Below are 24,432 nucleotides of genomic sequence, written 5' to 3'. Positions count from 1 at the left end.
GGGTGTGCCCGTTTTCCGCAGCAGGGTTTGCATGTCACCCACCAACTTGACAAAGACCTCCTTAGGAATACAGTAAAATTTGTTCTGCAGAACATATAGCATCTCAGGGAGGAAAATTATTTTAAACATAGCTGCTCACCCCGGCAACATATGGGGCAACCCTCTCCACAGGGACAGTACCTCTCAAGCATAACATTGCTCATTTGCAACTCAGATGGGAGTACCAGAATACAGGCTGCTAATTTAAAAAACACAAATCTAGCGAGATCTTCAATGAAATACAATGCAACCCAAAGAAAAAGATGGCGCTCTAAATGTATGACGCATTTCAATGAGTATGGCTGGATGGGAACTGTAGAAAATGGATTAAGGCAAACCGAACAAAAATTTGAATTTTCTCTTCTATAAGCTTGTGTTTTTTTAATTTTATTTTTTAAATTTAGACAGCAGTTAAAAAACTAAACATGCCTTAGGCGTATGATTGCATGTTTTTCCAGCCCGTTCAAGAACCATGCAGGTTTTTATAAAATTATGATCCTCCAACAATGACAAAATATGCTTTCTATGAATTAAAATAGCTCCCAAAACAAAGTAGGCTTGCCTGAATCAAAGGAAATGTAGGTTTAGTCTATAGTGTAGCAGTACATAGCTAATTGAAGCATCACAGAGAAAACCACCGCACAAAATGAGAGATCATACCTTTGCTCCGACCTCTTGAGCACAGGTTTTGCAGCACATTCAAAACGCTATAATTCAGGCTAAGCAAACAGTTCTGTGCTTGCAATGAATATCCAATGTAACTATAAAATTCACCCTTAGTATGTGATCTGCACATCTTAAAATACATCAGCAAAAGTGCACTCTGAGTAAGCGATCTGCATACCTTCTCTCAAAGCTAAATGTACGAGGAAGAGGACATTTGTAGAAAAAGCATGCCATTATGTCCATATCATGCTTGTTCAAAGTCTGCGTTAAATAAAATGCACATTCATCATTATTGTCAAACTTTTTCACTTAAAATATGAGTATGCGTAAGCTTACTAAAACATTTTCCTGAAGAAATTAAAACATTGTGTGCATACAGTTTATTGTATATCACAGGTAACCTAGAGCAAGAAAATAAATTATTGCTCGACTTAGAATGTGCATTAAAAATTGCTTCTTTTATTCCAACCTTTAAATATTTCCACTCTTTTCAGCAAAACAGTTAAATTACAGTTCAACAACTCAGCCAACGATGTTTGTCCCACATACAGAACTTCTTCAGGGCCATTGACTCATTGTTTTCGCAAAGATGGGATTAATGTTACCAATATTAGTGAAAGAATCAACTGGTTTGGAGCACATAAAGCATACACCATATTAGGAGGGAATAGTAATAGACAGCGTACACAACAAGGCTCTGGGAAGCCCATGTAAAGAAAAAAAGCTTGTATGTTTGACATCTATTCTTATAAAAAAGAAGGGGACAACAGAAATATTGAAGAACTGTTTACAAATTTGTTCTAGAACGGTTACATAATACTGAGCCATGAATGGGTACAATAATTTTAACGGCTAATTAGATTTGTTTTTAGAAACAGACTTTTTTGAGCTTTTATCAAACAGTCGTTTAAGTTTCAACAAGGTACAGGAATACTTTAAATGAAGCTACATCAGAATCAGTCCATTGAGTTCTCTCCTTTTAACCCTTAACATTGGTAATAGTCAGTGCTCAACATTGAAAACAGCCCCCAACTGTTCTCCCCCTGCATTTCTGAAGCAATTTATTGAGAAGAGGAAGTGTCTCATGTGTGATTAGCCTGAAAAGGCATGTTACCGCCTTAAAAGTCCCAGCTGCCATTACCACATACTGACACCCTGCCGATTGTCTGTGGTTCCGTGAGTCCCTCCCCTGGTGTCTTCGTATCGCTGCCGTGAGGGCAGTATGCAGCAGGAAATCCCCCCAGGTATGTCATATCTTTCTCTAAGGTCGTTAAATGGGATCAGGTTGCCTTCCTCATATAAGTCCCCCATGGAGGTCACTCCTAGCTCTCCCCAGGCCTCCAGTCTACGCCAGTCACCCCCATGAGGTAGCGCTTCACACATAACCAACGGGATCTCTGGGGCATAAGGGCATTCAGTCTTACACCTTCGGAGCCTCCTGTTCCAACATTTGCATGCTGTTTTCAATTCTGCGGGGATGTCACGATCCTGAATAAGGAGTCACAGTATTATTCGCGACAGTAACCATAGGCTTGGGGTCGCGTCTCCATAAGTCACTGTCCCCGAGTCGGCTTGCCACCCACTTTGTAAGCCACTGTAATTGTGATGCGAGGTAATAGCACTCAAAATCAGGCACAGCCAATCCTCCCTCTGCTCTTGGTCTCATAAGGGTGGCGAGTGCTACTCTCCGCCTACTAGTCCCCCATATGAATGTCGTTACAAGTGCTTTTAGTTGACTAAACTTTTGCGCCAGGATCCAAACTGGCAGTGCTCCGAAATAATATAATAGCCTTGGTAATGTCACCATCTTCAGTAGGGCGACTGCCAGCCACTGATGTAGGAAGGGTCCCCCAGAAGTCAAAACTAGCCTTGGCTCCCCTCAAAACTCTCCTCATGTTACCTTCCAATAGGTCTTCTTGGGCGTGATATATCGGAGTTCCCTTGTATATTAGGCACCGGGTCTCCCACTGTACACCCTCTGTCTCCTGTGGCCCCAGCCTTTCAGCCATGGTAGGGAAGAGGCATGACTTTGCCCAGTTCACTCTGAGGCCCGCCCCCCTCTCTAGTCTGTGTAGGCGTTCCTTAGCCCCCTGAAGCACATCTTCCAAAAACAGCAGTAGATCATCGGCATACAATGCAATACGATGCGTTTGCCCGTTCACTTCTAGTCTTGAAAATACTGGCCTGTTCTAACTTTGGCTGCCAGCGGCTCCATAGTCAAGGCAAACAGTAGGGGTGACAGCGGACATCCCTGCCTGGTTCCCCGTTCTATTCCGCAGGCCTCAGAGATTAGTCTGCCCATCTTAACCCAGGCGGTGGAATCTTTATAGAGCAGTGCCGTCCACTTAGCGAATTCAGGTCCCTACGAGAATTTCCTCATCACTTGAAATAAAGAAGCCCATTCAAGGCTATCAAAGGCCTTTTCAATATCTACTGCAAAGATGGACGCCTCATCCCAGTAGTAGGAATTGGCCTCGAATACATACAGTAAATGTAAATGTGAATGTAAATGTGAAGTATTTGTATAGCGCACAGCTACCCTGAGGCATCCCGGCGCTTGTACTCATACCGCAGTGGAACCCTTCCTGGTATTTCCTGTGAGATGTCCACTCCTGGGCACCTCAAGGTGAAAGCCAGGCATCCTTTGCGCTGTGGGGGCCGTTGTGGAGATTAAGCAAGCTATTGCCCAGAGTTGCAGCGTGGGACCCACGATTAGAATAGGCACCGATGCGAAAATTATCAGGTCCGATGGAATTGAATCCAATACCTGCCGAGGTGGGGGATTGAACTCTGGTCCAGGGCCAGAACTCTGCATCAGGGTCTGCCTGCTCTAACCATTGAGCCACACTTCTCCAGTAGTCTTCTGACATTTAATGCTGTGCTTCTGGTGGGGATAAAGCTTGCTTGGTCTTGGTGTATTAGTGTTGTCATATGTGAGGAGGGGGGTTGCCAGAATGTGGCTCAAAATGTTATAATCCAGGTTAAGCACAGAGAGCGGCCTGTATGCTGCTCTGTCCCATGCTGGCTTTCCTGGTTTCAGCAGCGGGATGATTGCCGCTTCTCTCGTTGAGCCAGGGAGTTTTCCCTCCTGTTTCGCCTGGTTATAAAGTTCTACCAGTCTGGAAGCTAGTAGTTCAACATACGGGGAGTAAAACTCCACCGGGAGTCTGTCCGTCCCGTGTGTTTTATTCCCGGCCATGTTCTTGATGGCCCCCCTCACCTAGCTCAGTTCTATGTCTCTTCCCAACGTCTCTATTGCCGATAGCTCTATGTCGCCTATAAATTCGTCAAGTTACTCATTCATCGGGGACAATCTACTCTTGTATAGGTCTGTATAATAATCCAGGAATATGCAATTAATATCCTGTTGTCGGTGGAGAGTCTCTCCATCCTGCCCCTTTAGCTCTAGTATGACAGAGCCTCTCCTAGCTGGGTTAACCAACCAGGCCAGTAAGATCCCAGATGCGTCCTCTTCAGAGTGAGCCCGGATCATATACTTTTTGTAGTCAAAGCAACGTAGCCTCACCACCTGTTCAGCTACTGACTCCTTGGCTGTCAGGAGTTCCTCCTGCTTATCTCTCCTGTCTGGTCTGTCCCTCTCTAGATCTCTGCATAGCCATCATTGTGTCCTTCAGAAGCACCTTTCGTACTCCCACCTTCTCCGAGATACAACGCCCCGTATTACTATTTTAATGGTGTCCCACTCTATTAGTTGGTTTGTCGCTTTGCCATTATTTTCTACAAAATATTGTCCAATAGCAGTGCCCACTGTCGCTTGGAAGACCTGGTCCTCCAGCGCTTCAGGTCTCAGACGTCAGGTTGGGATCTTAGGTCTCTCTCTGGACCAGATTAGTCCCAGTAATAAAGGGTTATGGTCCGAAATGTTTCTGGCAAGACATTCGCTGGTCTGTACACATTTGTGCATATCAGGGGAGCACAGTATGGAATCTAGTCTGACATGTAGCTCATGCAGTGCAGAGAAAAAGGAATAATCTCTGTCCCCTGGTTGTTGCGCCTTACAGGTGTCCACTAACCCCCATCGCTGCTGCCAAGGTCTTCGCGCTTCTGCTAGTTTATGTATGGGAACGTCAGGGAGAGGAGGGTGGAGCGATCCAACCCCACATCTGTGATACAATTAAAGCCCCCCCCCCCAATATTATCGAATCTGTCGGCGCTAGAGCCAGCGTTCTGGAGGGCGGAGTCAGGAATGAGGCTTGATCTGTGTTTGGACCATAAATGCTACCAAATGGTACATATCTACCATCCAATCTCCCCGAAAAATTGCCATACCTCCCCTCAGGGTCGATTATTTGCCCTGTGCACTGAAAGGCTATTTCCGCCCTCACCCAGATTAGGACTCCCCTGACGAAGGCCGAGTAGTTTGTGTAGTTCACATGGCCCCACCATCTACGCTGGAGCGCGGCTCTTTCTTTCGCCATTATGTGCGTCTCCTGCAGCGGCGCGATTTGCAAGTCTCTCCTCACTAAGTACACATGTATTCTATGGCGCCGCGACAGAGTGTATCCCCCGCACATTCCATGATACGCATTTAAGATTTATGGGGGTACCATTGTGCTGGTCTCACCTCCTCCCCGTGGCTACCTCAGCTTTGACACGCCTGGCCCCTAAAAACAACCCCCGAATTGAACAAGAACCCCAACTCCCCCTCCCCAGGACAGGTACAGTCAAACTAGTTCCCATCACCACTCATTTTAAGTTGCAAACAAATCCTCTTGTGGTTGTGGGGCTATGCAGCGTACCCTTGAGGTCCAGGAGCACCTCCAGACCATATCCCCCAGTGTCCTGACTTTATCTTCGGCCCCGGTTCATGTGCTGCACTTCTTCAGCCTGTCCGATATGAGCTATGACCCCAGTGCTCACCCTCTCAATCTCAGGTCTGTCTGACAGTGTGGTGCATAACTGCTTCTTCTACTTGGCTTGCCCCGCCTCACGCAATGTCGTCCGCCGTCTGGGGTGTGACTGTCAGCAATTCAGTGTCTGACTCTTCATTAGCACTGGCGGCCAGCAATCCATCGGATCTGTCCGCTTCCTGTGCACTCTTGCTTGACCCAGGACTGGAGCCACCTTGGCTAATTTCCGCAACTGCTTGCAGTGTCTTGCGCCTTTCAGATCTGACCTCCTTTGATGATGGCGCCCGAGTCGTGCTCCTGCTCTTTTCTGTGGACTTCTGTGGCAGATCTGGTGAGGAATTACGCCTGTCGTGACCTTGCTTAGCATCCAACCACTCCCACACTTCTTTTTTTTTTTTTTTTTTTTTTGAAAACCTTTATTGACAGTTCAATAGAGAACAAGTATGGGCCTACAACCCCCGGGGGCCGGCCGCTAAGCAATCAGAGCAAAAAGAAGGGCAAGTGTAAACACAGGCAGCACATCGGGGAGCAGAGTCGTGATGCTATTACTGTGAACAGCGTAGGTAGGGCACCAGGAGAAAAAGGTTTTCGTTTTATAATGAAACGAAGCAGAAGGATCAGGTGCCAGACAATTTTCAAACAGCAATTCCAGGTATGCAGAGTAATAGACGTAAACGATTTACAGCAATCTATTAGGTCAATAGCGCAAACACAAGAACATCAGGATGAGGAAGAGTATCATAAGCAGTTGCGCCTGCAGTCCCCCGCCAGAACTCCCGGAGAGCACCCCGGAAATTGTGGTACACATGGAGCGGCAACGAGTCATAGCAAAGGAGGTGTATCACGCTGATCCCAGAAAAAGAAAAACAAAAAGAATCAGAGAAGAAAAAGGAGGCCATGGAAAAAGAGATAAAAGACGAAAGAATCCCCTCCCCCAACCCCCCACCCTGCACCTCTGCAGATGAGTACGGCCCCCCCCCCAGCAGTGTGCCTGTCGCCCTGGAACCAGACCCGAAATATAGGAGAAAAGGGAAAAAGAAGTAGGAAAAGAACCCCACCAGACGGGGGGGGTGGAGAAAGTATTAATAAACTGGAGGAGGGCCTTCAAAACATACCCCCGGCTTCTCCCTCCCGCACGGTAAGTTTCCCCCAAAGTGAACAATAAACAGCACAAAAGCGATCTTCTCAAGAAAGATGGGGAGCACTATGCACCTATTATGCTGTTAGCTATGCCAGGAGAGCACGCAACCCCTGAGCCCGCCCGTCCACTAGATGACCACCCCTGAAGGATCAGCCTTATCCCTGACCACTCTTTGGAATTCTGCCCATGCCTACCCCTCGACCCAGCACCATATCCGACGTTACAAGGTAGAGGATTGTCCAAAAACGTCCGAGAAGCGACGCACACAGATGGGGTGGAAGTCTCTGAGCATCAACACAGTCCGCAGCGTGGAGAAACAGGCTTCCCAGTGCTGCCCCAGGATATGCACTGCACTCAAGGTCCAGGAAGGCAGAAGCAGCCAAAGCAGACAATAGTTGCTGGAGTTGTCCCTGGGTCGCAGGAGGGCACGTACGGGACGAGGCTACCACATCCCACTCAGGTCTAATGCCTCCGGGACAGATCAGGCCCTCAGCTGGACGAACACACTGTAGCATACTGGCCTGAGTGTCCAGCCGTGCACCAACCTCAGGGGTGGCCGCCAAAGTGTCCTCCTGTGCGCAGTGTGGGTAGTCCCTACGTACGTGCGGACAGGCGGGCCGCCATTGCCCCAACGCCGACGCCACACCGTCGAGCTTACTCCCCAAGACCCGGACACCATGAATCAAGGAGGAGTGAAGAGCACCAAGGGCCTCGAGGAGGTCGCCGTACCCCAGCACAGCTCTCTGCGATCGCGCCGCCACACTCCCAAAAGTCGCACTCTCACAAGCCCGCTGCGACCCAGCGGACAGGATGGTAGGCTTCATCGCAACAAGATGGCCTCCAAGTATGCCCGACCCTCACCGGGGCCGGGACCCTGGGACAAGCGTCTCGATGGCCACGTCGCTGGTGACCGGGTTCCGGGGGCAGGCGAAAAGTTATCCGTTGCGTGGTCACGGGCAACAGTCGTCCCCACTACGGACCCGCTCCCGTAAAAAGCCAGGGGCGGCCCGCAATGATCAGGGCAGGATACGGGCGGCAGCCGGGCAGCTCACCATCAAAGGCAGGGGCAGCCACCGGAGGATCTGAGAATTGCCCCCACGGGCATGCACTCGGACCGCTACACTTGACAGTAGAAACGACCACGACGAAATGTAGGCCGAGTTTGGCACCGCTCCGGCGGACCGCCTCCGCCCAGTCACAACAGGCCGCTGTTGTTGAACTGCCACCCGGCCACGGCGTCCACCTGAGGTCCCGGCTCCAGGGCAGCACAGGCCGCAAAGTTCAAATGCTCGTTTCTCCGGCGATACCGCAGCCAGAAACCTCGGAGTCACGCAGTCGGGTGCTACTCTCCTTCAGAAACACGACCGCGTAGCACAGGTTAAGGATCTCGTGCAGGATATCCGTGCGGGATGCGGAGGTTCACGGAGCCGGGAGTCTACGCTGCCGTCCCGGTCGCCATCTTGGCTCCTCCCACTCCCACACTTCTTGAAGCGTAGTAAAAAACTGCACTCCTGCTTTTTCAGTCACTCGCAATCTCACTGGGAACAACACCGCATAAGGGATATGTAGTTGCCATTGCTTCTTTTTGAGGGCTAGGAACGAGGCTCTTTAACGCTGCACCTCCCTGGTAAAGTCTGGGAATATCATGATTTTATTGTTGTACATCTGCAGGTCCTGCTTTAGGCGGGCTTGGTGTAGAACGGGATCGTGATCTCTAAAATGAAGGAGCCGCACCACTATAGGGAGAGGAGGGGCCCCAGGTCTAGGCGGTCTGGCTGGGATCCTGTGAGCTCTTACCAACACATAAAAAGGTGAGACCCTCTGGGGCTACCTCGTCTTTGATCCATCCCTCAAGAAATTGTCCCATGTCCGTTCCTTCTGTTTTTTCAGGTACTCCCACTATGCGAAGATTATTTCTACGAGATCTCCCCTCATTGTCCTCAGCTCTTACTTCGAGAACTTTAATCTTGGCCTCCACCTCACTGAGTGATTTTTGTAAGGTTATTACCATCTCAGGGAGATCATTGAGTGTCTTTTCAGTGGCTGCCACCCTCTCCTTCAATTTGCGGTGGTCGTCTTTCAGTAGACTCAGATCTGTTCCTATTGCATCTATTTTCGCCTCCAGTGCCTCCCTGGAGGCCGTAATGACCTGCATGATGTCTGTCAAGGTGGGCCGCATGGCAGCGGCATCTTTTCAGTGCAGATCCGCGGCCCACTACAGCATGTCAGGTCAGTCTTATTGCGCAACGGGTTTTTGGCCTATGCGATCGGTTGCTCTTCAATGGCTGCCCCACTAGTGCACTTCTGCCGCCTTCCTCCGAACTGAGCTATCTGCGCTGTCTTCTCTTGGCCGCAACCACCCCAGCGCCTCTCACCTCTGGCATCATAGGATCCTATGAGTGCTCCCTCCAGTCCTCTCAGGCCGCCACCCAACCTCTGGTGGTCGTGCCCGCTGCACACTGTCATCTGCGAAGTTTGCGCCGGGCCAATGCCTCGCAGGCCTTGCTCCCCCAGCTCTCCACTAGGCCAGGGTTTAGTATTCCCCACCGGAGGCCTCAATCTGTGTGGCTGCATCCTCCACTCATGCCCCTCCGCCTGTGATAGCAGCTGCTCAGGGGTTGCCAGGCATTCAGCAACGGTGTTCCCAGGGAGCCCGCTTAGTCGAGAGAGACCCCCGCTGATGTGATGACCCTGGGGCAGGATTCTCTGCTTCGCGGCGTCGTTTACAGGTCTTCCCAGTGCCCTGTAGGGAATTGCCTGGCCTTGTGCTTTGTCTCATCAGCATTTGGGGCGATTCCCTGCAGTCTTTCAGGATCGCACTTCTTGCCGCTCATTCCAGGCCTGTTGCCCTTCGCCAGAGGCCCCACCAATGCAGTCACTGCCCCACTCGGTCAGTCCCACCTTCAGTAGCGGCGCGGGGGTTACCATGCTCCCAGCATCAATGCCCACAGGGCGCCCACCTACGTGAAAGCAACCCCCGCTGGTGTGAAATCGCTGTAATAGGAATCTATGCCTCGTGGCGGCACTCGCAGGCTTTACCGGAGCTCCGCAGGAAGTCGCCCGACGTCGCACTGTGGTCTGCCGACAGTCAGTTCTTGAGGCTCGCCTCTGCTGCCTCCGAGGCCCCACCTCGTCCTTCCGACACAGATGCCAGCCGCCTTAGCCCCTCTCCCAGTCCTTGAGCCTTGGAGGTTTCCACCCCTCTGCATCACGGCCGCCATCTTGATTCTCTTGGCACGGTTCCCTCCGGCCGAAAATCGGGCGATTTTACCGCGTTGCAGGATTATGCTGAAGCGGCATGCCCTGGGGGCTTTCAGCTTCGACTTGTAAAAAATTGGCATGCTTGGGGCTCAGGATAGTTATAATCGGGGGATGCGCAGGCCGGAGCTCTGCAGACCGCTCCAGACTACACTGGCACCAGGCCACACCCCTTCTTTAACAGCTAATTAGATAAAGTCCTTTTTTTCCTCTTTTTTTTTTTTAAACTGCATGCAACACAAATGCTAAAACCGTATTGCAGTTAAAGAGAGGGGGCATTAGCGCCCACAATACAGTTCAACATTAAAGCATGACTTACCTCCATTTTCATAGCGATCATAACCATAAGAGGATCTCCAATCTGCACTCTATCGCCTTCTTTCACAAATACCTGGTGTTTAGGACAGATGAACGACTTAGTGAAAACATGGAAATTAAATTGTGGTTCAAAATCAGATTTACAGATTTGTGGCTCTCTAGAAGCTCATCTTTGTGGTGCCGCAATTTGAATGCTTCCTGACAATACCAGGCTACTCAAAGCATGTGACTTCTTTGTATAGAAATGAATTCCAAACAATGGTGGCTGGGTAATTTGATGCATACACACTCAGTGTACAATATCAGACAAAACAATACAGCTGATTAATCACAATATATCACAGATGCTTGAAGATGAAGAAAAGCCACCAAGTCTTCTTCAATAGGAACAATGTCCATAGCATAAAGAAAGGTCTCAAAAAATTATCGCTAACAAGTTCCTTTAAGTTCAGTCTTCTGGTGTCCTTATTTGCATACAATAGTTAGCAGTTCTTAGAGGTTTTCTCCACTCACTAGCCGACACGTATTTTGTCTTAGGTTAATGCCCCAACAGGCATCAAAAGGGCTATAGCAAGTAATAAATGGTTCAATATGGGAAACTTTTAGTATACATTGAACCGTCATCCAGTTCAGTCTGACCAGAATCACCACAAAAGTGCAAAAAACTAAATGAAAAAAAGAGGAATAGTAATACGACACATATTCCCGGACGTCATAGTACTGAAACTGCAAACCAAGTGTATGACTCATAAATAAGTAAAAAATAAATAGCAAAAGTGTAAACCACGTTTATAATACCGTAGTTCGATAATTGAGTGATACACCGCTAACAATTGACACCCATCAAAAGGATCAGGAATGGAAAAATCTGAAAATAAAAGAAACTTTCCAACTAACAAATGTGTTTAAAAGGTAATTAATATATTGCAGGCTCACCTATCATATAAGCACCTCAAATCAAAAATCAGAGTTCAATTATGTGCATTTATAATTATAGAATTCTGAAAGAAAATAACTATGAATCTATTGTAGAATAATTCGCTCATCCACAGAGCAGCAGGATAACAATAAAAATAAAAAATACAACAAATCAGGGTTCTTAGTTATAGCACTCTATCGAACTCTGAATATATAAAATAACCATCATGTACACATAATCTACTCATAGCCCGCATAAGACTCGTATAATTTGGACTAATAGGCAGTCATTAGTGATGAGGCAAATTAGCCAGCCCCCACAGAACTCGCAAACAAATACTTACAACAAACCACTAGGTAATCTTTACATTAGCTGGCATACAGCTTGTGGGATTTCAACTCAAACAATTCCTGGTATAAGCACACATTAGTCATTTCACACAGGACTCCACAAACATTCAAGGGTACAAGCAGCCTTTAATCAGCCTACACCGGACTAAGGATCTTAGCCATTTGGAGAGTACTCCCGTCTCAAGGCACGAGGACCGCATCGGTGTCCTGTACCTGCTCCATCTTGAAGTAGTATTTATACTTATCAGAGAAAGGGCTACTATTCATACTCACAAGTTAAATCTGCATGGTAAAGTCACGCCATATTTAAGGGAGTGATAGTACAATCAAAAACTCGGTAAACCTCAACTCATAAAAGGTAAAGCTAACAGGCGCGTATCGAATGTATTAAATCAATCAGTTATAAAATTATAAAGTCTGATCCACTATTTAATTTTTTTTAGACAATGTAGTCGAAAACAAGCCATTAGTCAAAGTTTAAAATACAAATACCAACGAGAATATGGTGACACGTATTGACTATAACTACCTACCGCCGACCACATATATAAACATACACAGACACACACACACAATTGAACTTCGATTCTTGATTTGAAAAGCTTATATGATGTTAGGTGAGCCCACAATATATTAATTACCTTTTGAACATGTATGGTAGTTGGAAGGTTTCTTTTCCGATTTTCTATTCCTTATTCTTTTGATGGGTGCCAATCGCTAGCTGTGCATCACTCAAATATCGAACTATGATATTATAAACATGGTTTACACTTTTGCTATTTATTATGACTTATTTAGGAGTCATACACTTGGTTTACAGTTTCAGTACTACGACACCTGGGAATCTGTGGAGTATTAATATGCTCTTATTTTCTTTTTCTATTTTGCACCTTTGTGGTGATTCTGGTCAGATTGACCTGGGTGACGTCTCGAGGTATACTAAATGTTTTCCATATTGAACGATTTATTAATTGTTATTCTAGTCCTGATGAAGTCTGTTAGTGCATTCACCTAAGACAAAACACGTTTTGGCTAGTGTGTGCAGAGATCGTCAAAGAACTACTGACTATTGTATGCATATAAAGGACATCAGAAGACTGAACTTATTGATTATTTTACAGAGCTTGAGATTTTTTGCTTTCTATGTATAGTCACAGCGGAGAATCAAGGTCAAATAAATTGTATTAACTCTCTAGATATTCAATAGCGTTATGTTTTTAATTAACAACTATTGTAGATGGGGCATATCTAAGCAAGTGTGTGGCAAGGAGACTTACCTGAAGTAATACATTTTTCACACTATTGGTTAAGCAGACTAAATGTTTTTTCTCTTCCTCTACCACGAAGAGCAATATTACATTAAAAATAAAAATAATCCAGTCTGATTTTACATATCGCAACAATCTTTTTCTTCCTACCAAAATGATGTACTGCACTTTCAACTGTGAAACTAAGCTGGCAATGGTAACTAACAGGTGCACACTAGGGAGAGCAGGTTTGGACAGGTACAGTTGTGCTGCAGGACTGTTCCCTTCAGAGAATGATACAACTCGTACAGTACCAAAGCTTTATCCGTGCTCAATGGTAAGGCTAAAGTAGACAGAGTCAGGCAAAGCAGAGAACCACTTTCAGGGCTTTGATAAAGGGTATGCTGTATCCTAAATAGGCTGTAAACAAAGTTGCACGAGAGAAAAGAATACAAAGGCTCTTCTAACAGTCAGAACAAAAATAGTGACAAGATCTGTTTGATAGCTGGAAGCACAAGACAGTCGCAGTTCAAGTAGAGAGAAGACCATTAAACTGGTCCGGCTCTGAGGGGATGAAACGTTTTTTATAAAATATGGCACTGAAAACAATATTGCTAATCTACAAATATAGCAAAAACACATTCTGGAGACGACACACAATCATGAGGCAAATGCTTTGTTGAAGAGCCTAAAATCTTTTTGACAGCTTATAGCCATTACTTGGTTTTCTTTCTAATAGCGACTTGTCACATATGCGTTAGCCAATGTGGTCGATTATTGCTGAATAGCTTTGACATGAAGGTTGAAAATGTGCTATTTGCCATGTTAAAATTATCCTTTGAAAAGTCATTTAAAAAAAAAAAAAAATCCCTCCAATGTACCTTTTCGATGGTCCCGGTCATCGGTGCAACTGCCCCAGCTTGTGTTGTTGTGGTGCTAACTTCAGATAGGTACTTGGGTACGGGGATACCGATCTGAGCGCTTCCTTCCTTTACGAAATTAAGAATAAACATAAGAATTAAAAAGGGATGAACAAGAACTATTTCTCCTACAGACCATGAAGGTGTGTATAACATATTAAACCAAAAAGTTAAAATTCAATTGCTCCCACAACCAAACATTAGCAAACAAACAAACAAACAAACCCCACAGTAAATAAACAAAGCAAGACGTGCTGTAAGACATTAAACAGCAATTAAGGTCACAGTTGAAAACGTATACTGCATTGAAACACTTCCAGAATTATATGCATTATGTTTTAACATAGTAATATCAAGACTTGAATATTATTAGTCTCCCATGGATGAGTCAGACCTGCATATCACCTGAAGGACTTTGCAGCATGTACATTAACGCTGAGGGGTTACACAAGTGCTTACAGAATTGAAAGTAGAAAACAGCATCATTTATACTTTTTCCACACCTTCACTTATTCCATAACCACCACCATCAGGACAGCTGAATCTCTACCTACACAATTATCCAGAGGTTGTCGACCACTCACCAGAAGAAAACCCTCCTCTTTGCGCCACCAGTAATACCCATTTTAACTAGGCTTCGGCAGCCTCGCCCTTGTGTACTCACTAACCCAATTACTGCACATATGCACTAGAAAGAGGTTTGAAGGAGATTAAGTCTACATGTAAGAAGACATAAAAAGTCCAAAACAAATAAAAGCATAGCACCAAAGACTGATGAGCAAGCCAAATTGTCCTAGAATAATGGTGAATATGAAGCTTACTTGAAATATAGTCATTAGGTCAGGGTTTAATTTTATGCTTACTCAAATCAGTCCAGTATATTTTTAGATGTATGTTCTCCTGTCACTCTTAACTCAAATTATTTAGTATCAAGTGATTTGCAGGCTGCGTTCCAACAATTTTTAAACTCTAACCAGCTGCGATTGTGTGCCGATGAAGTTTCAAAAAGTGTAACAGCAACCTTTCGGCGGTTGGAGAGGTAGGAGGATGGGGGGGGGGGGGGGGGGGGGGGGGGTCGGGGTCAGAGGAGGGAGGCACAAAACGTTAACTAAAAACAAAGCTAAAATTATTCATGGAAATTCAGGAGCCTATTCACAAATTACAGTTTTTTGTGTTGTATTTTGTTTATTGCTTATTCAAACAATTTAAACAGTTTGACATAGAAATAAAATAGGGGCGAACATACATCGTTCCAGGGTATATATCCATAACCATTACAAACATGGGATGTGTCTCCCGTAAGTCTTGGCACATTAATCCTACGCATAACAGTCCTCCACTGCAATCTATAAATGGGGTAGTAACAAGGTTAGAGGAGGATATGGGGGGGGGGGGGGGGGGGGAGGGGGAGAAGCAACCAAAGACCAAATCAAAGAAGTGGATAGGTGTATGTGCATACCTGCATAGGCCCGTTTGTTTGCCTCCTCCCCTACTAGGTTGGATGGGAAATGGTTTCTTCTCCAGGTTCGCACCCTACCTCTCTTCACCCCCCCAGGTTGTTTATAGAACAATGTGTCTCGCTTTGTTGGCGCCCTGTTTCTTCTAAAGGGACGACTACAAAAGACCAGTATTGGGAGGACGTGCGGGGGGGGGGGGGGTCGCTGTGAGGTCCTGTCATTACGACTGACATAATATGGGTCCGCTGCTGGTGGGACCGTAGAACAATTAAGCCTTGTGGATCTTGGCGGCACCGCGATAGTTGTGCGGGCATTGGCGTGCATGTGGGTGCCACAAATTGCAGTTTGAAATACATTTGGGCATTCTCTTTGGTGGCTAATAGATTTAACCAAGGCTCTCTCCACTGCTGAAAGAGACCTTGCACCACCTCTGAGTGAAGACACCATTCATGATCCATCATGCACAGGCGGCTGAGTTCGTCCTCCCTGGCGTTCAGGTAGCCTGCCAGGTGTTGAACCACCAGAGAGATGCCCTTGACATAGGTTTCACAACCCCACATCGCCCTGTTAGTTACAGTACCACATGGCGGTGGTGTTGTCCGCTGGCTGGCGCGGAAAAGGAAGAACTGACTTCAGCGCGCAGTAGACACCGTGACATCATCGCGGCAACCACGACGACAGACACGGAGTCGACCGACGCGCAGGGGTGTTAAGAAAAAATAATCTCCGGATCCAGTCTGACGCCTGGGGGTAATTCTAAGGTAAGGAATCCATTACTACATACTTTCAGATATGAACATCCTTTAAGTGTGATATATTTTTAAGTTTTGATTTTCCCTAACTTTGAGAATATTTGGGGGAAAATCTACAACCTTTGTGGGAATTTAAATACACTCTCTAGACTTTTCAGAAAAATTTGCTATTTAAAAATATTCGCTGTTTTATATAGGTTGGCTTGTTCAAAGCTCAAATCCTAAATAACAATTAGCTTATTTTCCATTTTATCATCCATCTCTTTGAGCTTCGCTGAGTACCACACTTGGTTATCCTAAACAAATATATGGAAAGCCACTAAGGTATACATCCAAACAAACCAGGTGTTGAAAATCCTTTATTTTCCCACATTAAAACATCATCTGCTTTTTCCTCTGCTTGAAAATATCCAGTGACAAACCGTGTAACACATTGTAAAACAGTCATGCATGAGGTAGAAATCTTTCTAGAAAACAATTAATTGAACATGACAAATATGATAGCGGCATTGTGCAGCTATCATTGTTATAATTGTAATCGTCCAATCACTTAATTATCCTTTGGTCCACATGTTCATGAAGCCCACATAGGCTGGATAATAATTTCAGAACAGATATTGATTTTAGGTGACAAGCTGTAGGACGTTTTTCAAACTGCACATTTTCTAAATTTTCTCACTCTGATGAGAATTATCAAGACAGGATGTTTCCAGGTGTTGCAAACTTAGGGCGATAACTTCAAACAAAATAAAAGCAGATTTACCTGTGGCAAAAGATCAGTTGGTTGGTTATCTTTTTAATATAAATAAATTAGTCAGAGAATATCACAAATTAGAACTTTGGAATGTTGGGAGCTCCATTGAATACAATGGAGTGCTCCGGGTTTCTAATGGCTGGTAGAAGCCCGGAGCTCTAATATTCTAATATTTGACTTTGTTCACAGCTGTGGCTCCCTGAAGCTTTTGTTTTATTTGTTAAAACATTCTGCCCTCTAGCGGCAGAACGTTCTAATAGCCTTATAGCCCTTCGTAGCTGGGCTATAACGGCTATTAAAGTCCCGCTCCCTTGTTAAAGGCCCTCGCCTTTGGCTCGGGCCTTTAACGCTGGAGTGGGCCTTTATTAGCCGGTATAGCCTGCTACGGCAGGCTGTAGGGCTATTGTATGTTTGTTTTAAAACTCATTAGCAAAGAGCTGGAAAGTAACACATTTCAAGGAAGCAGGACTGGTGAAATTTCATTTATTTTTCAGTGTTGCTAGCTTCACCAGAAAGCTTTCAATGAATGTATAAAAAAAGCTATGTGTAACGTCTCCATACAAAACAAATCATAAATAAATCTATACATACCACACAATGGTAGACAAGAACACCTGTGGGTAAAGCATGACTCTCAATGCTAAGTGAAATTGTCCCTGGGTTATGCAACTGAATTTAGCTCCCAAAAACATGAAACACGGAAAATAAATTCAACTTTACCATTGAGAAAAGGTGAACGGTGTCATCCAGAATAACAAGATTAGATTTAGATAGAGTTCCATTTACTGCACATTTCAGGTATGTTGAATCACCCTCCTTTTCAAGGTCTCCAAAAATGTGTATAATTTCATCTCGGACCTGCAACCAAGATACAGCACAAACACAATAGAGTCACATTTATGGGAATTCGGATACTATCCACCAGTACCTCCGACGCAGTAGGATTCAAGCATTATATGCAAGAAGAGACATTTACTCAAATGAGAATATCTCACTTACCCAAAAACATCACCCTATGAGTAGCTCCCACTAACCAGTCTGAAGCCCCAAGACATCTTTGCAACCATATACTACGCAAAAACCCACCATAGATGATTAAGCAATCTTTTGCCACACTGCACTTATTAGCCACAGCCTTTTATAATGGGCAGCATGGCAATCACAATCCTAGAACCGAGATCGATGATTTGCCTCTGTCCATTATTACTATCATGGTTCCGCTAATCTGGTGACAAACCTGTAAAGCACCAAACTGAAAATGATGTTGAAAATTAGTGCTACTGTTTTGTTCTACTGTAATAACATACAAGTCTCATGAACACAATTCTGCCTCATTGACACAATTTACCCAGAGAGATCCTTCTCAAGAGAACTAGTTAACCACATATTACAGCATTCAATGTCTTGGTATTTCTTCCATTGTTACCAACACTCTGTCACCAACTATCTGTGAGGAGTACTATGGAATGATTACGGTCTCAAATGGGAGATGCTGCACTTATTTGTGGCCAGATATATATTGCAGAGTTCTTGATATTGTTCTTTGTATTGAAACTCTGATGCTTACTAAGAACTTGGCTAATTACTTTCCTACCCTTTTATTCTACTCAACTGATAAACTCGGTAAAAGCAGAGGAGGTGAAGTGGCTCCAATATATTTGCAGCTCTTTCGATATTTCTAATTTAGTGACCTTTATTTCTTTTATCGTTCACCTTCTGTGACAACAAATTTTTAATTACACCTCAAGCATTACAATCTTCAATGTGTCTTGCTCACACCAAGTGGGCTAAAGCAATGAATATGGTGTACTTACTTTATGTACCTAGTTGACTTCCCCAATTTTAAATTAACATGAGGTTGTCTAATGTGGGCAAACAGGGAGTTATATCATGTCCTAAAGTGACGCAAGTTTGCAGAGGGAGATGCTTACACGCTGGAGACATGGAAAGACCCATCAACATTTTCATATATTTTTGCACTGAAAGGATATTATAAACAAAGTAAAATGTGCTCCAGTTCTAGAACTCTATTGCACTGCGAGGCCTGAACTGGTAAGCAATACTGTATATTACAGTGTGTTACAATAGAGTGACAAACAAAATGCACAGTTCATGAACTTTCATAAACTTCATCAGTTCAGAGACAGTCAGATAAGTTGAAAGTAAGTCCTAATTTACCTGCATAGTGAAAGACCCATCTTGATTGTAAGCAATCCCAATGTCCACTTCTATTTAACAGAAAATAGATCAGTAAGAATACATTGAAGAAGATGGTTCTAAATTACACTCACCAATGGTAAACTAAGATTCACTTTCGAAAGCAACCAAATTACTATTTTCCTTTATAAATAAGTATCCTAAAGCAATATTTTGTAGGCTTACGTTAAACAGGATTACAATTAACCATTATATTTATACAAAAGTGATGTGAGGAGCTTTAATTGTAGGCCTACACTGAAAAGGTACAACATAATTTGTCAAGATCATGTTTATTGTGAATATAACACATAGTTTTGATGCCACTTTTTCATGCAGAAATTAATAGGTATACATTTTTAAGCTAAATCCTCAACCAGGGAGGAGGGTTTCCCCGAGTATAGTTTAATTCCTTCCAGCCCTTAAGAGGCAAAGTTGGACCATAATCTCACTTAAGTGGAAAGGCTTTTGTATGTAACACCATAAGGTACTCCACTGACTAAGGTTTTTTTTTTTATTATAGCATCACCCTAAATAGCCTAATGGTTTGACTCATGAGTGTAAAATGAATTACCATCAGCAAAGTTTGGATTGATTGTGGTTTCATTTAAGTTTGAAGGGGGTGGATGTCCACCACACCACAAATCATATCTACATGACGCTTGGCACAACCTGTCAGAATGTATTCCCGCACTTCTTAGAGGGAACTTCACCTCCTATACAGGGCTTCATTTGAATGGGTCTTAAACCACAATATTTCATAACCCTTAACGTCAATGAGGCGTTAGCAGTTGACAGTACGTGATAGAAACACATTACCAACAGTTACGTATTTAAGAGATTTTTTACTACAGCACCACATATCAACAGCAGCAGCTTTGTAGCAACCACAAGGGATCATTCAAAATGGCACACAAAAAATTAAGACCATTTTGAAGTTTGAAAGGAAAGAAGCTCAAGTCTCTGGGCCCCAGCAGAATTTCTGAAGAAAATCCTTCATTACTGCAAATGGCAATTGGACAATGTGCTGAAAGGTGCATGTCACTAGACTGAAGACTTCTGCCTTGGCTTCTGTTTTTACAAAGAAAGGGACTGACTACAGCATACGAGTTACGGTTCAACACTTACTATTTTCATCATCTAGAAGAGTCATATTTCTAGTGTAGCAGACATTCAGTCTTCTCCCACTACTGGATGCAAATGGTGAAAACTGATCTGTAAGACAACAAAAAACAGAACACTATATTATCTAACAGCTGGGTTACACCCACAGAGATGTAACTATAATCATAAAATCAGTGTTGAATGCCAAGCTCTCCTGCTTTGCTTGGAGTGCAGGCGTAAGAGGAAAGCAACCGGTTGGCATTACCTAGTGTGTTACACAGGTCTCCACCCCCCCCCCAAAAAAACAACAATCGGTTATCCTTCTAAGCTTCTAGGTGTCATGAAGAACTCTTTGTGCTCATGGCGGTATTATGTCAGGAGCACAGCTGCAAATTTCTGCCATTTTTAATTCCTTTCTGAAAGTTTTCTGTATTGAGACAATTTCTGTCAACCACTGCTCAAACTGCAGCTCCCTTATTCTCAACGAAGTCTGCACAGTGACCCAATTATTCTCTTGCCACCCTTACCAAACTATGGCGGTTGCAATTCCAACCTTTCAATTTGCATACGGCCACTACAAATCCATTTAATATGATAATGTCTAACCAACAACAACACAGTCAGCAGTTCCAAAACAAGGAACAGCACAGCTCTGTCACTACCGGAGAGCAGCAATCCACTTTCTCCAAGTCTCAAAACCATGGACAGCCCTACAAATGCACCCAATTCTCTCAAGATGCACCCTGGCCTTTTCTAGTACTAAGTCATGTCTAATGGTCCATAAATGTAAGTTGCAAAGACCACCCAATTACCTTTAGTTTTAGAATTTGCACACAAATTTCCTAACATAACTGATGCATGCTCTTAACTGTCTCTCCCATCTTTAGCTCTAATGAACAATAAATAAAAAGTGCTTTGGTGTGCAATGTGATATATTAACGGCACACTCCTGGCAGGCAGTCTCGGTGGATTGAGGGCCAAATGATTGTGACTTGAAAGTTTATGAGGAAGAGGCAGTGAACCCTAAAGAATCTCTGACTTGGAAAACCACATGTAGCAAGCACCTCAAGAGATGGAAGTAAGCATTGATTGTTACTATTTTAGATAGGTCTAAACTTCAGGGTGGGAGGTAGGTTAGAAAGCATGAACTCCAAACTACGGCCCAGTCATTCACACACCCTAAACAAGGAAGAACAGTTAGAGGCAAACTATTTTTTGTGTGCACATCTTCTATTGGAAAGAAGTGCACAAAGTAATGTCATCTGCCTCATTTGAGAATAATAAAGATATTCTTCCATCCAACAATTTTTGTTCTGCGGTTAAAGCTTTATTTCTCTACCATGTAGAAGGTGGGAAGGTGCTTTTACTTGTCTTACCCAACCGGGATTAGTCACAAATAATATTCATCATCTATTCATCAGAAGACCATATAATGGCTTTAGGAAGTTCAAATAAATTACTCTAAATGTTTAAAATGTCTGGCCCTTTGGGAGCCATGTTCAAATTAAAAGGGGATGCTTCAGCTAAAAAGCTATCATTCAGAAGCAACCAGTTTATCAGAGTATAAAGCTTTAGCGCCTTAAGATTCCCTTAAACAGCAAAGCCTATACTAATTGGGCTTTACTAGGAGGCACCCCTTGTTTATAAAACTCCCATCTCTGAAGTCTCAGCCATGTCCCCACCTTAATATTGCTTCAGGAAAGAGTTTGAAACTTGTCTTATTAGATCTGTGTGAATTTGTGTAATAATTAATTACGTCTACTTCATTGGCTAGGACCTATGTAGTGTATAATTATTGTACTTTGTAGAAAATTGTAGGAGTGGAGTTCACTAATAATGTTATTCTTTTGTAAAGATTTTTACAATATCTTTTTATTGTGTTCCATCACCAGGAACCCATTTTTAAATTCCACCCTCAAACAAATGAAGAAACACAACTACTTTGCTAACAAGATATCAAATAGAAATATTGGGAGGGGTACCCTATACCGACAAAACAGCGAGTTTCTGTTACTAGTTTAGTGTTACTTAATTAACTCCTTCATTGTGTATCACTATCTGGAATATTCCTCAAGAACAGTTCTAATAACATACGTTAACATTCTTTGGGTTTTGACATTTTTAAACAACGTTAAATGGAGATTCGCCAAAAGACTGAATCAACATCCACTGTGATCTCAAAATACACACAATAGCTTTGTGGAGGTGTGAACAGAAGCCAATGTGGCAGGATTGCAAGTCTCTAGGAATTATTCTGATTGACTAAAAAGAGACTCTGGTCTACTAGGAAAAAGCTTCTCAGCAATCACACAGAAGAGGACAGTGTGGTGTACTAGTTACCTGGAAAGTGGTATTCTAGGAACCCCATTGGCAATAATGTTGCAACAAAGCACAGCTGATGTGATGCTATCAAAATCGGAGTCGTTTTTAGTACAAAGTGCAAATATGAAGTAAATGCAGGTAATCACGGTTCCTATATAAATGAGGCCTGGGAAAATGAAAACTGGGATTCACAGATTTTTGTAGACTGCAAATACATCAATATCATAATCACAAAATAATAAAATGAGAAAAATCCCATTGTAACATTTTTCTGAGGAGAAACAGGACTGGCAGAATCACCAATGTATGATATAATAATATTTCGGTCTCCTGACGAAATATTGTGCAAAAACAGTTTTGAAAGTAGTAAACAACAGTACATATCTGTCAATGGGCTTAACTAGAGGTCATGTTAATAAGAGGAAACAAATGTGTTTCATACTTTTCATATATTCTTCACAAATTCACAAGCTATGCAGACACCAAATCATAAGCAACTAACAAAATTATCTTCCTTATTCAAACAGGGAGCACAAAGTTCATTTGGATGCATTTCAAAATAATGAACATTAATAATTACAATTGTTAGGGTGAATGAAGAAACAATGAACCTAAACTAAGACGCTAGAAAAAAAATGCTCTGATGCTTTGGGATTTATCACCAACGAATAAAAAAAAATATCCTTACCTCTAGTCTTTGTTCTAAAGTCTTGTGTCCTCAATCTCTCCTGAAGTATGATCCCAAGAGCAGCTTGGCAGACAATCTCAGCGGAATTTGGCTTTTTGGGTGGAAAAAGCTCATTGTAGTGTTGAGGGATGAAATTTGTATGGACATTTCCAGATTCAAACTCTGGATGACTAGACAAACTCAGCAAAAAATCTATATTGGTGTTCAGACCAACGATCTATGCAGAAAAACAGAATTCAAATTTTAAATGTAAGCGTTAAGTTGCATTTACGCTTCATTATGCTAATTAAATGTGTCTTTGGTGTTTGCTTCCATCACCTACATTGTACTGACGTAAGCAGTACTTCAACTTAATTAGTGCAGCTTGACGATCTTCTGCCCACACGACCAACTTAGCAATCATGGGATCATAATGCACAGACACCTCGTCACCTGCAAGTTCAACAGAAAGGGAATTATTTTGCTTAGGTCAAAGAAACTCAATAAAACAACAAAAGAGAAAGGATTATATTAACATCTTCCCTTACATGTGGGATTAGTAGAATGCCAGCTAGGAAAGACAACACTGGATGCCGACAACACTTCTATACCCTAATCGGACATATTTGACGTGTAAAATACTACAAAACACAGCTATTGCACCTCTTTGGTATAAACATTCTGCTTATTAGTAGATTGACAATCAGGCCTTTAGCTGGCCAAGGGACAAAGAAACTGTTGGTTGACCGGATGTTTAAAATACTAGGTATCAATATCAAATGAGGCACTGACATCCACGACCTACTTCACTTGTCCTCAGCTACCGCAATAACTAGGCAGATCACAAGTGACAAATTATTGAATGTTGCTGTTGCTCAAGGACGCAAACGTAATGCCAGAGTTATTAAGGAACCTCTGCTCAAGCATTTTCACATCACCTTAATTTTGCCTGTTAAGTCTCCCCAAGTAGAAGAGAGTAGTCCAAATATAGATCAGTGGCTTGAAACTCAAGCTACACTTCATTAACTTAACTGAATGAGGCATTAACTTGGCTGGGCATGCTCGTTATCATGTCATAGTTAGTTTAGCCTATGTAGTTCAGACTGTACAGTTCCAATGAGGGTCAGGTCTAGACTGATCTGTTTTAGGTTAGTACCTTCGTGTAACAGCGCACACAAGTCAAAACAAATTATAGACTACTGCGCCACATTGTGAGATGGGCCTGAAAACAAGATTGGAAAGACATTACTCAATGCAGGCAACAGAGCAAGCTACAATGCCATTAGTGCCAAAAGTAGCATTTTAAAAAAAAAAACCTTTGCATAATCTTGCAACAGAAGATTAAAGTATTGACTCAGCAAAGTAGGTAATGTCCTATTGATTAGTAAACATACAAAGATGACCCTGCAGACAAAAAACACGAAGGGTGGTCTCCAACCATACATAGAACA

The 24,432-nt window shown here is 43.4% G+C and overlaps 1 protein-coding gene across 1 annotated transcript in view; it reads right to left on the bottom strand.

The window, feature by feature from the left end:
• The window catches only part of MCCC1 (methylcrotonyl-CoA carboxylase subunit 1), an 85,790-nt gene that overhangs the window by 18,112 nt on the left and 43,246 nt on the right, over nucleotides 1-24,432 (bottom strand). The window contains exons 12-18 of the mRNA XM_085635359.1: nucleotides 23,325-23,434; nucleotides 23,003-23,219; nucleotides 20,017-20,103; nucleotides 18,871-18,920; nucleotides 17,413-17,550; nucleotides 13,691-13,798; nucleotides 10,295-10,366 (exon numbers count right to left, since the gene is read on the bottom strand). Coding sequence (XP_085491485.1) covers nucleotides 10,295-10,366; nucleotides 13,691-13,798; nucleotides 17,413-17,550; nucleotides 18,871-18,920; nucleotides 20,017-20,103; nucleotides 23,003-23,219; nucleotides 23,325-23,434 — 782 coding nt within the window. The remainder of the gene's footprint in view (nucleotides 1-10,294; nucleotides 10,367-13,690; nucleotides 13,799-17,412; nucleotides 17,551-18,870; nucleotides 18,921-20,016; nucleotides 20,104-23,002; nucleotides 23,220-23,324; nucleotides 23,435-24,432) is intronic.

The sequence above is a fragment of the Triturus cristatus genome, chromosome 11 (genome assembly GCF_964204655.1).
Source record: "Triturus cristatus chromosome 11, aTriCri1.1, whole genome shotgun sequence".
NCBI lineage: Eukaryota > Metazoa > Chordata > Amphibia > Caudata > Salamandridae > Triturus > Triturus cristatus.
The sequence above is the reverse complement of the archived record's forward strand: the minus strand, read 5'-3'. Positions and strand labels throughout refer to the sequence as shown.